This window comes from Narcine bancroftii (genome assembly GCF_036971445.1).
Source record: "Narcine bancroftii isolate sNarBan1 chromosome 12 unlocalized genomic scaffold, sNarBan1.hap1 SUPER_12_unloc_2, whole genome shotgun sequence".
Taxonomy (NCBI): domain Eukaryota; kingdom Metazoa; phylum Chordata; class Chondrichthyes; order Torpediniformes; family Narcinidae; genus Narcine; species Narcine bancroftii.
The window spans coordinates 1,850,421-1,863,743 of record NW_027211808.1 but is presented as its reverse complement, the minus strand read 5'-3'; the positions used below and the strand labels follow the sequence as shown (position 1 = coordinate 1,863,743).

General features: G+C 60.5%; 1 protein-coding gene across 1 annotated transcript; it reads right to left on the bottom strand.

Annotated features, from left to right (window-relative positions):
- Positions 1-11,798: 11,798 nt before the first annotated feature.
- LOC138750155 (uncharacterized) lies at positions 11,799-12,731 on the bottom strand. Its single transcript, XM_069912298.1, has one exon. It carries the CDS (start codon positions 12,729-12,731, stop codon positions 11,799-11,801), a length of 933 nt encoding a protein of 310 aa, XP_069768399.1.
- Between the last annotated feature and the right edge of the window lie 592 nt (positions 12,732-13,323).

The window sequence follows — 13,323 nt, the reverse complement described above, 5'->3', positions numbered from 1 at the left end:
ACGCGGGCTGGATGGACGAGAACAGCGGAGGAAAAGGGGGATAGGCTAAGAGAATCCCGACAGCAGAGCTAGAGCAGCTGACGGGGACTGCAGCGCAAAGCGAGAAAGAACAGGGGCTGAAGCAGCCAGTGGACGAGAAGGGGACTGGAGCGGTCGGCGATGGAGAACCGGTGCTGGAGTGGCCAGAGTATAAGAACTGGAGTACGAGCAGACAGCGTGAGAGAATGGAGATTGAGCTGACCGCAGGAAAGTACGGAGTTAGAGCTGCCGCAAGAAGAGAAGGGGGGTTGGGTTGACCTACGGGGGAGAAGGGGGTCAGATGTCAGCATGGGGAATGCAGGGCTAGAGCAGCACGGGAGCTGGAGTGGCAAGCGGGAGAGAACGGTGTCTGGAGAAGACAGTTGACGAGAAGGTCACAGGAGCGGTCAACGGTGGGCAACGGGGACTTGATCTGCCGGTGGGAGAGAATTGTGTTGGTGCAAATGACGGAGGAGAAGGGGACTGGGCGGACAGCATGGGGACTGCTGGGCTAGAGCGGCTGAAGGGGGCTCGAGCGACAGGCAGGGGAGAACGCGGGCTGTTTTGTCCGGCCGGGAAGAATAGGGTCAGAAGCGGCCAGTGGGAGAAATCGGGGGATGGACGGCTGGAGGGGAAGAACTCGGTCTGGAGTGGCCGCCGTAGAAAGATGGGGGCAAGAGCTGCAACTAGACTAAAAGGGGACTGCTGCGGTCGGCGGTGTAGACGGGTGCTGGAGCTACCACCGGGAGGGAGGTTATTTGGGCAAATTGTGCGGCAGAAGTGAGCTGTGCAGTCAGCATGGGATCTGCAGGTCTAGAGCAGCACCGAGGCTGGAGTGACCAGCGTGAGACAACCGGGGCTGGATGGACCAGAGATGGAGAACGGGTGCTGGAGCTGCTGCCGCGAGGGAAATTGGTTGGGTAAACTTTCTGAGGAGATGGGGGCTGGGCTGGGAGCATACCGATTTCAGGGCGAGAGCAGCTGACAGTGCTTAACGGCCGGCATGGGTGAACAGGGGCTGGTACGTCCAACATGAGAAAACGGGGTCTTGTACAGCCAGTGTACAATAAGGGGACTGGAGCGTTCGGCGATGGAGAACCGGGGCTGGGGAGATCAGAGGGTAAGAAGGGGAATTCGAGTAGACAGCAAGTTGAACGGGAGATGGAGCGGACGTCGGGCAAGAGTTAGAGTTGCCGCAAGGAGAGAAGTGGTGATGGGGTGACTGGCGGGGGAGAATGGGCTGGGATGTCAGCATGGGGAATGCAGGGCTAGAGCAGCATGGGAGCTGGAGTGGCCAGCGGGAGAGAACGGGGTCTTGAGAAGACAGTTGACAAGGAGGTGACAGGAGCGGTCAACGATGGGGAACGGGGACTTGATATTCCCGCGGCAGAGAAATGGGATGGGGCAAATGACGGAGGAGAAGGGGACTGGGCGGACAGCATGGGGACTGCTGGGCTAGAGCAGCTGAAGGGGGCTCGAGCGATAGGTAGGGGAGAACGCGGGCTGGAGTGGCCGTCCGGGAAGAATAGGGTCAGAAGCGGCCACCGGGAGAAAACGGGGGCTGGACGGCTGGAGCGGAAGAACGCGGTCTGGAGTGGCCGCCGTCGAAAGACGCGGGATAGAGCGGTAAAAAGTCTAAAAGGGGACTGCTGCGGTCGGCGAGGTAGACGGGAGCTGGTGCTGCCACCGGGAGAGAGGTTATTTGGGGCAAATGGTGCGGGAGTAGTGGGCTGTGCAGTCAGCATGGGGTCTGCAGGGCTAGAGCAGCACCGGGGCAGGAGTGACCAGCATGAGACAACCGGGGCTGGATTGACCAGAGATGAAGAACGGGGGCTGGAGCTACTGCCGGGAGAGAAATTGGTTGGGGCAACTTGCGGAGGAGAAGGGGGCTGGGCTGGGAGCATGCAGATTGCAGGGCGAGAGCAGCTGAATGTGCTGGAACGGCCGGCATGGGTGAACTGGAGCTGGTGCGGCCAAGATGAGAAAACGGGGGCTGAAGCAGCCAGTGGACGAGAAGGGGACCGGAGCGGTCGGCGATGGAGAACCGGGGCTGGAGAGGCCAGAGGGTAAGAACGGGAATTCGAGTAGACAGCAAGTTGAACGGGAGATGGAGCGGACGGCGGGCAAGAGTTAGTGTTGCCGCAATGAGAGAAGTGGTGATGGAGTGACTGGCGAGGGAGAATTAGCTGGGATATTAGCATTGGGACTGCAGGGCTGGAGCTGCAGACGGGTTTTTGGCTATGCCACCGGTATTGAACGGTGGCTGGAGCAGCCAGTGGTCGAGTAGGTGACAGGAGAGGTCAACGGTGGGGAACGTGGTCTTGAACAGCCGGCGTGGAGAAGTGAGTTGAGACAAATGGCGTAGGAAATGGGAACTGGGCGAACAGCATGGCTAGAGCAGCTGATGGGGGCTGGAGCGGCCGGCAGGGGAGAACGAGAACTTGAGCATCTCGTGGACGAGAGGGGGATTGGAGCGGTCGGCGCTGGAGAAGCGGAGCTGGAGTGGCCGGGGCGGGAAGTGGGGTGTAAGGGAGTGGGGAACGGGGCTGGAGTTGCGGGCGGGAGAGAGAGTGGATGGGCGACATGCGGGGGAGTAGGGGGATGCTCTTTCAGCATGGGATCTGCACGGTTGAGCAGCTGACGGGGGCTGGAGCAGTTCGCAATGTAGAACGCGGGATGGAGTGACCGGCAAGGAAATACAGGGTCAGAAGCGGCAAGCGGGAAAGAAAGTCGGCTGGATCGGTCAGTGGAGCAGATCGGCGGCTGGAGCTGCCAGCGGGTGTGAAATGTGTGGGGCAACTGGCAGAGTAGATGTGGGCTGCGCTAAGAGCATGCGGACTGCTGGGATAGAGCAACTGGCCAGGGAGAAAGTGGGCAGGAGCGGCCGACAGAACGGGGGATGGAGTAGTCGGCTAGGTGAACGGAGACCCGAGTGGCCAGCAGGGAAGAGCGGGGACTGGTGTGGCGGGCGGGCAAGAACGCGGAGCTGGGATGCCCGGAGCAGAAAAGGGGGTTGGAGTCATTGGCATGTGAGAAGTTTGCTGGTCTTTCAGCGTGGGATTTACAGGGCTAGATTATCAGGCTTGGTAGAAAGGCTTCTGGAACGGCCGGCAGGGGAGAATGGGGGATGGAGTGGATGGTTGCGGAAAACAGCGTCTGAAGCTTCCGGCGGGAGTGAAGGGAGTTGAGGCAACTGGCGGAGGTGAAGGGGACTGGGCTGACAGCATGGGGACTGCAGGGCTAGAGCAGCTGAAGGGGGCTCGAGCGACCGGCAGGGGAGAACGCGGGCTGGAGTGGCCGACGGGGAAGAAGAGGGTCAGAAGCGGCCAGCGGGAGAAAACGGGGGCTGGAGCAGCCACCTTGACATGACGGGATTGGAGTGGTTCGCGGTGGAGGACTGGGGATGGAACAGCTATTTGAGATGCACGGGCTCTGGAGAAGCCAGTGGTAGAGAAGGGGGTTGTGGCAAATGGCCGGAGAAGGTGGCTGGCGGTCAGCATTGGAACTGCACGGCTAGAGCAGCTGGCAGGGGAGATCAGAGGCTGGAGCGGCCGGAGGAACGGGGCACAACGTTGCCGGCGGGGAAGAACGGGGACTGGAGCAGCCCGTGGACGAGAAAGGAACTGGAGCTGTCGTCGCTGGGGATTGGGCTGGAATGGCCAGAGAGTAAGAACGGAAGTACGAGCAGACAACGTGAGAGAACGGAGATTGAGCGGAATGCGTGAAAGTATGGAGTTAGAGCTGCCGCAAGAAGAGGAGGGGGTGTTGGTTTGACTGACGGGGGAGAAGGGGCTGGGATGTCAGCATGGGGAATGCAAGGCTAGTGCAGCACGGGAGATGGAGTCGCCAGCGGGAGAGAAATTGGTTGGGGCAACTTGCGAAGGAGAAGAGTGCTGGGCTGAGTGCATGCCGATTGCAGTGTGAGAGCAGCTGACAGTGCTGGAACGGCTGTCATGGGTGAACAGGTGGTGGTGCGGCCAACATGAGAACACGGGGTCTGGAGCAGACCGTGTACAAGAAGGAGACTGGAACGGTCGGCGCTGGAGAACCGGGGCTGCTGTGGCCGGGGCGTGAGGGGGCAGATGAGTGGGGCGGAACGGGGCTGGACCTGCCGGCGGGAGAGAATGTGGTTGGAGCGACTGAAGGGCGAATAGGGGGCTGGGCTTACAGCTTGTCGTCTGCACGGCTAGAGCAGCTGACGGGGGCTGGAACGCCAGGCAGTGAAGAAAGCTGTCTGATTACGCCGGTGGGGAAGAACCGGGTAAGAAGCGGCCAGCGGAAGATAACGGGAGCTGGAGCACCCAGCATGAGAGTACTGGGACTGGAGAGGTCGGCGGTGGAGGACTCGGGATGGAGCGTGTTTCGGCTGAGAACGACGTCAGAGGCTGCCTAAGGGAGAGAACGGCGGCTGTTAGAGCCAGTAGTCGAGGAGATGACAGGAGAGGTCAGCTGTAGAGAACGGGTGCTGGATCTGCCGGTGTGAGGGAAATGGTTTGTGGCAATTGCCGTAGAAGAAGGGTGCTTGGCTGATAGCTTGGGGACTGCTGTGCGAGAGCTGTAGACGGGGTCAGGAGTGGCCGGAGGGTAATAACGCGGGCTGAATGGACGAGAACAGCGGAGTAAAAGGGGGCTAGGCTAAGAGCATCCCGATAGCAGGGCTAGAGTAGCTGACGGGGGCTGCAGCGTAAAGCGAAAAAACAGGGGCAGAAGCAGCCAGTGGACGAGAAGGTGACTGGAGGCGTCAGCGATGGAGAACCGGGACTGGAGTGGCCAGAGTGTAAGAACGGGAGTACGAGCAGACAGCCTGAGAGAACGGAGATTGAGGTTACCGCAGGCAAGTACGGAGTTAGAGCTGCCGCAAGAAGAGAATGGGGGTTGGGTTGACTGACGGGGGAGAAGGGGCTGAGATGTCAGCATGGGGAATGCAAGGCTAGAGCAGTACGGGAGCTGAAGTGGCCAGCGGGAGAGAACGGGGTCTGGAGAAGACAGTTGACGAGAAGGTGACAGAGCGGTTAACGGTGGGGAACGGGAGCTTGATCTGCCGGCGGGAGAAAAATGGGTTGGGGCAAATGACGGAGGAGAAGGGAACTGGGCGGAGAGCATGGGGACTGCTGGGCTAGAGCAGCTGAAGATGGCTCGAGCGACAGGCAGGGGAGAACGGGCTGGATTGGACGGCCGGAAAAAATAGGGTCAGAGGCGGCCAGCGGGAGAAAACGGGGGATGGACGGCTGGAGGGGAAGAACTCGGTCTGGAGTGGCCGCCGTAGAAAGATGGGGGCAAGAGCTGCAACTAGACTAAAAGGGGACTGCTGCGGTCGGCGGTGTAGACGGGAGCTGGAGCTGCCACCGGGAGGGAGGTTATTTGGGGCAAATGGTAAGGAAGAAGTGAGCTGTGCAGTCAGCATGGGATCTGCAGGGCTAGAACAGCACCGAAGCTGGAGTGACGAGCGTGAGACAACCGGGGCTGGATGGACCAGAGATGGACAACGGGAGCAGGAGCTACTGCCGGGAGAGAGATTGGTTGGGTAAACTTGCTGAGGAGAAGAGGGCTGGGCTGGGAGCATGCCGATTGCAGGGCGAGAGCAGCTGACAGTGCTGGAACGGCCGGCATGGGTGAACAGGGGCTGGTACGTCCAACATGAGAAAACGGGGTCTTGTGCAGCCAGTGTACAATAAGGGGACTGGAGCGGTCTGCGATGGAGAACCGGGGCTGGGGCGGTCAGAGGGTAAGAAGGGGAATTCGAGTAGACAGCAAGTTGAACGGGAGTTGGAGCGGACGTCGGGCAAGAGTTAGAGTTGCCGCAAGGAGAGAAGTGGTGATGGGGTGACTGGCGGGGTAGAATGGGCTGGGATGTCAGCATGGGGAATGCAGGGCTAGAGCAGCATGGGATCTGGAGTGGCCAGCGGGATAGAACGGGTTCTGGAGAAGACAGTTGACGAGAAGGTGACAGGAGATATCAACGGTGGAGAACGTGGACTTGAACAGCCGGCGTGGAGAAATGGGTTAGGACAAATGGCGGAGGAAAAGGGGACTGGGCTGACAGCATGGGGACTGCAGGGCTAGAGCAGCAGAAGGGTTCTCGAACGACCGCAGGGGAGAACGCCGGCTGGAGTGGCCGGCGGGGAAGAACTTGGTCGAAGCGGACAGCGGGAGAAAACGGGGGCTGGAGAAGCCAGCTTGAGAGGACGGAGTTGGAGTGGTTCGCGGTGGAGGACTGGGGATTGAACGGCTGCGGATATGCACGGGCTCTGGAGAAGCCAGGGGAGAACAGAGGCTGGAGCGGCCGGAGGAATAGGGGACAACGTCGGCGGCGGGGAAGAACGGGCACTGGAGCAGCCCGTGGACGAGAAAGGGTCTGGAGCGGTCGGTGCTGGAGATCCGGGTCTCGAGTGGCCAGAGTGTAAGAACGGGAGTACGAGTAGACAGCGTGAGAGAACGGAGATTGAGCGGACCGCGGGAAAGTACGGATTTAGAGCTGCCGCAAGAAGGCTAAGGGGGATGGGTTGACTGACGGGGGAGAAGAGGCTGGGATGTCAGCATGGGGAATGCAGGGCTAGAGCAGCATGGGAGCTGGACTGGCCAGCGGGAGAGAAATTGGTTGGGGAAACTTGCGGAGGAGAAGAGGGCTGGGCTGAGAGCATGCCGATTGCAGGGTGAGAGCAGCTGACAGTGCTGGAACGGCTGTCATGGGTGAACTGGTGGTGGTGCGGCCAACATGAGAACACGGGGTCTGGAGCAGACCGTCTACAAGAAGGTGACTGGAGCGGTCGGCGCTGGAGAACCGGGACTGCTGTGGCTGGGGCGTGAAGGGGCAGATGCGTGGGGCGCAACAGGGATGGACCTGCCGGCGGGAGAGAATGTGGTTGGCGCGACTGAAGGGCGAATAGGGGGCTGGGCTTACACCTTGTCGTCTGCACGGCTAGAGCAGCTGACGGGGGCTGGAACGCCAGGCAGTGAAGAAAGCTGTCTGATTACGCCGGTGGGGAAGAACCGGGTAAGAAGCGGCCAGCGGAAGATAACGGGAGCTGGAGCACCCAGCATGAGAGTACTGGGACTGGAGAGGTCGGCGGTGGAGGACTCGGGATGGAGCGTGTTTCGGCTGAGAACGACGTCAGAGGCTGCCTAAGGGAGAGAACGGCGGCTGTTAGAGCCAGTAGTCGAGGAGATGACAGGAGAGGTCAGCTGTAGAGAACGGGTGCTGGATCTGCCGGTGTGAGGGAAATGGTTTGTGGCAATTGCCGTAGAAGAAGGGTGCTTGGCTGATAGCTTGGGGACTGCTGTGCGAGAGCTGTAGACGGGGTCAGGAGTGGCCGGAGGGTAATAACGCGGGCTGAATGGACGAGAACAGCGGAGTAAAAGGGGGCTAGGCTAAGAGCATCCCGATAGCAGGGCTAGAGTAGCTGACGGGGGCTGCAGCGTAAAGCGAAAAAACAGGGGCAGAAGCAGCCAGTGGACGAGAAGGTGACTGGAGGCGTCGGCGATGGAGAACCGGGACTGGAGTGGCCAGAGTGTAAGAACGGGAGTACGAGCAGACAGCCTGAGAGAACGGAGATTGAGGTTACCGCAGGCAAGTACGGAGTTAGAGCTGCCGCAAGAAGAGAATGGGGGTTGGGTTGACTGACGGGGGAGAAGGGGCTGAGATGTCAGCATGGGGAATGCAAGGCTAGAGCAGTACGGGAGCTGCAGTGGCCAGCGGGAGAGAACGGGGTCTGGAGAAGACAGTTGACGAGAAGGTGACAGGAGCGGTTAACGGTGGGGAAGGGGAGCTTGATCTGCCGGCGGGAAAAAAATGGGTTGGGGCAAATGACGGGGGAGAAGGGGCTGGGATGTCAGCATGGGGAATGCAAGGCTAGTGCAGCATGGGAGATGGAGTCGCCTGCGGGATAGAAATTGGTTGGGGCAACTTGCGGAGGAGAAGAGGGCTGGGCTGAGTGCATGCCGATTGCAGTGTGAGAGCAGCTGACAGTGCTGGAACGGCCGTCATGGGTGAACTGGTGGTCGTGCGGCCAACATGAGAACACGGGTTCTGGAGCAGACCGTGTACAAGAAGGGGACTGGAACGGTCGGCGCTGGAGAACCGGGGCTGCTGTGGCCGGGGCGTGAGGGGGCAGATGAGTGGGGCGGAACGGGGCTGGAGCAGCCGGCGGGAGAGAATGTGGTTGGTGCGACTGAAGAGCGAATAGGGGGCTGGGCTTACCTCTTGTCGTCTGCACCGCTAGAGCAGCTGACAGGGGCTGGAACGCCGGCAGGGAAGAAAGCTGGCTGGTTACGCCGTTGGGGAAGAACGGGGTAAGAAGCGGACAGCGGAAGATAACGGGAGCTGGAGCACCCAGCATGAGCGTACTGCGACTGGAGAGGTCGGCGGTGGAGGACTCGGGATGGAGCGTGTTTCGGCTGAGAACGCCGTCAGCGGCGGCCTAAGGGAGAGAATGGCGGCTGGTAGAGCCAGTAGTAGAGAAGATGACAGGAGAGGTCAGCTGTAGAGAACGGGTGCTGGATCTGCCGGTGTGAGGGAAATGGTTTGTGGCAATTGCCGTAGAAGAAGGGTGCTTGGCTGATAGCTTGGGGACTGCTGTGCGAGAGCAGTTGACGGGGTCTGGAGTGGCCGGAGGGTAGTAACGCGGGCTGGATGGACGAGTACAGCGGAGGAAAAGGACGATAGGCTAAGAGCATCCCGAGAGCAGAGCTAGAGCAGCTGACGGGGACTGCAGCGCAAAGCGTGAAAGAACAGGGGCTGAAGCAGCCAGTGGACGAGAAGGGGACTGGAGCGGTCGGCGATGGAGAACAGCGGCTGGAGTGGCCAGAGTGTAAGAACGGGAGTACGAGCAGACAGCGTGAGAGAACGGAGATTGAGCTGACCGCAGGAAAGTACGGAGTTAGAGCTGCCGCAAGAAGAGAAGGGGGGTTGGGTTGACTGACGGGGGAGAAGGGGCTGAGATGTCAGCATGGGGAATGCAGGGCTAGAGCAGCACGGGAGCTGGAGTGGCAAGCAGGAGAGAACGGGGTCTGGAGAAGACAGTTGACCAGAAGGTAACAAGAGCGGTCAACGGTGGGGAACGGGGAGTTGATCTGCCGGCGGGAGAGAAATGTCTTGTGGCAAATGACGGAGGAGAAGGGGACTGGGCGGACAGCATGGGGACTGCTGGGCTAGAGCAGCTGAAGGGGGCTCGCGCGACAGGCAGGGGAGAACGCGGGCTGGAGTGGCCGGCCGGGAAGAATAGGGTCAGAAGCGGCCAGAGGGAGAAAACGGGGGATTGACGACTGGAGGGGAAGAACTCGGTCTGGAGTGGCCGCCGTAGAAAGATGGGGGCAAGAGCTGCAACTAGACTAAAAGGGGACTGCTGCGGTCGGCGGTGTAGACGGGAGCTGGAGCTGCCACCGGGAGGGAGGTTATTTGGGGCAAATTGTGCGGCAGAAGTGAGCTGTGCAGTCAGCATGGGATCTGCAGGGCTAGAGCAGCACCGAGGCTGGAGTGACCAGCGTGAGACAACCGGGGCTGGATGGACCAGAGATGTAGAACGGGGGCTGGACTGCTGCCGGGAGAGAAATTGGTTGGGGCAACATGCGGAGAAGAAGGGGGCTGGGCTGGGAGCATGCCGATTGCAGGGCGAGAGCAGTTGACAGTGCTGGAACGGCCGGCATGGGTGAACAGGGGCTGGTACGTCCAACATGAGTAAACGGGGTCTTGTGCAGCCAGTGTACAAGAAGGGGACTGGAGCGGTCGGCGATGGAGAGCCGGGGCTGGAGAGGTCAGAGGGTAAGAACGGGAATTCGAGTATACAGCAAGTTGAACGGGAGATGGAGCGGACGGCGGGCAAGAGTTAGAGTTGCCGCAAGGATAGAAGTGGTGATGGGGTGACTGGCGGGGAGAATGGGCTGGGATATCAGCATGGGGACTGCATGGCTGGAGCTGCTGACGGGGGCTGGCGATGCCACCGGGAGAGTTCGGTGGCTGTAGCAGCCATTGGACGAGAAGGTGACAGGAGAGGTCAACGGTGGGCAAGTGGACTTGAACAGCCGGCGTGGAGAAATGGGTTGAGACAAATGGCGGAGGAAAAGGGGACTGGGCTGATAGCAAGGGGACTGCAGGGCTAGAGCAGCTGAAGGGGGCTCGAACGACTGGCAGGGGAGAACGCGGGTTGGAGTGGCCAGCGGGGAAGAACATGGTCAGAAGCGGCCAGCGGGAGGAAACGGGGACTGGAGCAGCCAGCTTGAGAGGACGGGGTATCGAGTGGTTCGCAGTGGAGGACTGGGGATGGAACGGCTGTTTGAGATGCACGGGCTCTGGAAAAGCCAGTGGGAGAGAAGGGGGTTGGGGAAAATGGACGGAGAAGGTGGCTGGGCGGTCAGCATGGGAACTGTACGGCTAGAGCAGCTGGCAGGGGAGAACAGAGGCTGGAGCGGCCGGAGAAACGGGGCACAACGTTGCCGGCTGGGAAGAACGGGAACTGGAGCAGCCCGTGGACGAGATAGGGACTGGAGCGGTCGGGGTTAGAGATCCAGGGCTGGAGTGGCCAGAGTGTAAGAACAGGAATGAGCAGCAGCGTGAGAGACCGGAGATTGAGCGGTCCGCGGGAATGTACGGAGTTTGAGCTGCCGCAAGAAGAGAAGGGGGTTGGGTTGACTGACGGGGGAGAAGGGGCTGGGATGTCAGCATGGGGAATATAGGGCTAGAGCAGCATGGGAGCTGGACTGGCCAGCGGGAGAGAAATTGGTTGGGGAAACTTGCGGAGGAGAAGAGGGCTGGGCTGAGAGCATGCCGATTGCAGGGTGAGAGCAGCTGACAGTGCTGGAACGGCTGTCATGGGTGAACTGGTGGTGGTGCGGCCAACATGAGAACACGGGGTCTGGAGCAGACCGTCTACAAGAAGGTGACTGGAGCGGTCGGCGCTGGAGAACCGGGACTGCTGTGGCTGGGGCGTGAGGGGGCAGATGCGTGGGGCGCAACAGGGATGGACCTGCCGGCGGGAGAGAATGTGGTTGGCGCGACTGAAGGGCGAATAGGGGGCTGGGCTTACACCTTGTCGTCTGCACGGCTAGAGCAGCTGACGGGGGCTGGAACGCCAGGCAGTGAAGAAAGCTGTCTGATTACGCCGGTGGGGAAGAACCGGGTAAGAAGCGGCCAGCGGAAGATAACGGGAGCTGGAGCACCCAGCATGAGAGTACTGGGACTGGAGAGGTCGGCGGTGGAGGACTCGGGATGGAGCGTGTTTCGGCTGAGAACGACGTCAGAGGCTGCCTAAGGGAGAGAACGGCGGCTGTTAGAGCCAGTAGTCGAGGAGATGACAGGAGAGGTCAGCTGTAGAGAACGGGTGCTGGATCTGCCGGTGTGAGGGAAATGGTTTGTGGCAATTGCCGTAGAAGAAGGGTGCTTGGCTGATAGCTTGGGGACTGCTGTGCGAGAGCTGTAGACGGGGTCAGGAGTGGCCGGAGGGTAATAACGCGGGCTGAATGGACGAGAACAGCGGAGTAAAAGGGGGCTAGGCTAAGAGCATCCCGATAGCAGGGCTAGAGTAGCTGACGGGGGCTGCAGCGTAAAGCGAAAAAACAGGGGCAGAAGCAGCCAGTGGACGAGAAGGTGACTGGAGGCGTCGGCGATGGAGAACCGGGACTGGAGTGGCCAGAGTGTAAGAACGGGAGTACGAGCAGACAGCCTGAGAGAACGGAGATTGAGGTTACCGCAGGCAAGTACGGAGTTAGAGCTGCCGCAAGAAGAGAATGGGGGTTGGGTTGACTGACGGGGGAGAAGGGGCTGAGATGTCAGCATGGGGAATGCAAGGCTAGAGCAGTACGGGAGCTGCAGTGGCCAGCGGGAGAGAACGGGGTCTGGAGAAGACAGTTGACGAGAAGGTGACAGGAGCGGTTAACGGTGGGGAAGGGGAGCTTGATCTGCCGGCGGGAGAAAAAAGGGTTGGGGCAAATGACGGAGGAGAAGGGGACTGGGCGGACAGCATGGGGACTGCTGGGCTAGAGCAGCTGAAGGGGGCTCGAGCGACAGGCAGGGGAGAACGCGGGCTGGAGTGGACGGCCGGAAAAAATAGGGTCAGAGGCGGCCAGCGGGAGAAAACGGGGGATGGACGGCTGGAGGGGAAGAACTCGGTCTGGAGTGGCCGCCGTAGAAAGATGGGGGCAAGAGCTGCAACTAGACTAAAAGGGGACTGCTGCGGTCGGCGGTGTAGACGGGAGCTGGAGCTGCCACCGGGAGGGAGGTTATTTGGGGCAAATTGTGCGGCAGAAGTGAGCTGTGCAGTCAGCATGGGATCTGCAGGGCTAGAGCAGCACCGAGGCTGGAGTGACCAGCGTGAGACAACCGGGGCTGGATGGACCAGAGATGGAGAACGGGAGCAGGAGCTACTGCCGGGAGAGAGATTGGTTGGGTAAACTTGCTGAGGAGAAGGGGGCTGGGCTGGGAGCATGCCGATTGCAGGGCGAGAGCAGCTGACAGTGCTGGAACGGCCGGCATGGGTGAACAGGGGCTGGTACGTCCAACATGAGAAAACGGGGTCTTGTACAGCCAGTGTACAATAAGGGGACTGGAGCGTTCGGCGATGGAGAGCCGGGACTGGGGAGGTCAGAGGGTAAGAAGGGGAATTCGAGTAGACAGCAAGTTGAACGGGAGATGGAGCGGACGTCGGGCAAGAGTTAGAGTTGCCGCAAGGAGAGAAGTGGTGATGGGGTGACTGGCGGGGGAGAATGGGCTTGGATGTCAGCATGGGGAATGCAGGGCTAGAGCAGCATGGGATCTGGAGTGGCCAGCGGGAGAGAATGGGTTCTGGAGAAGACAGTTGACGAAAAGGTGAAAGGAGCGGTCAACGGTGGGGAACGGGGACTTGATCTGCCGGCGGGAGAGTAATGGGTTGGGGCAAATGACGGAGGAGAAGGGGACTGGGCGGAGAGCATGGGGACTGCTGGGCTAGGGCAGCCGAAGATAGCTCGAGCGACAGGCAGGGGAGAACCGGCTGGAGTGGCCGGCCGGGAAGAATAGTATCAGAAGCGGCCAACGTGAGAAAACGGGGGCTGGACGGCTGGCGGGAAGAACGCGATCTGGAGTGTCCGCCGTAGAAAGACGGGGGCTAGAGCGGCAACTAGACTAAAAGGGGACTGCTACGGTCGGCGGTAGACACGTGAGCTGGTATTGCCACCGGGAGAGAAGGGGGGTTAGGGCAACTGGCGGGGGAAAAGGGAGCTGGAGCTGCCACCGGGAGAGAAATTATTTGGGGCAAATGGTGGGGAAGAAGTGAGCAGTGCAGTCAGCATGTCGTCTGCAGCGCTAGAGCAGCACCGGGGCAGGACTGACCAGCGTGA

Excerpts from the sequence above, each read along its gene's own strand:
- LOC138750155 (XM_069912298.1), bottom strand. The coding sequence starts at position 12,731 with ATGCTGACATCCAAGCCCATTCTCCCCCGCCAGTCACCCCATCACCAC.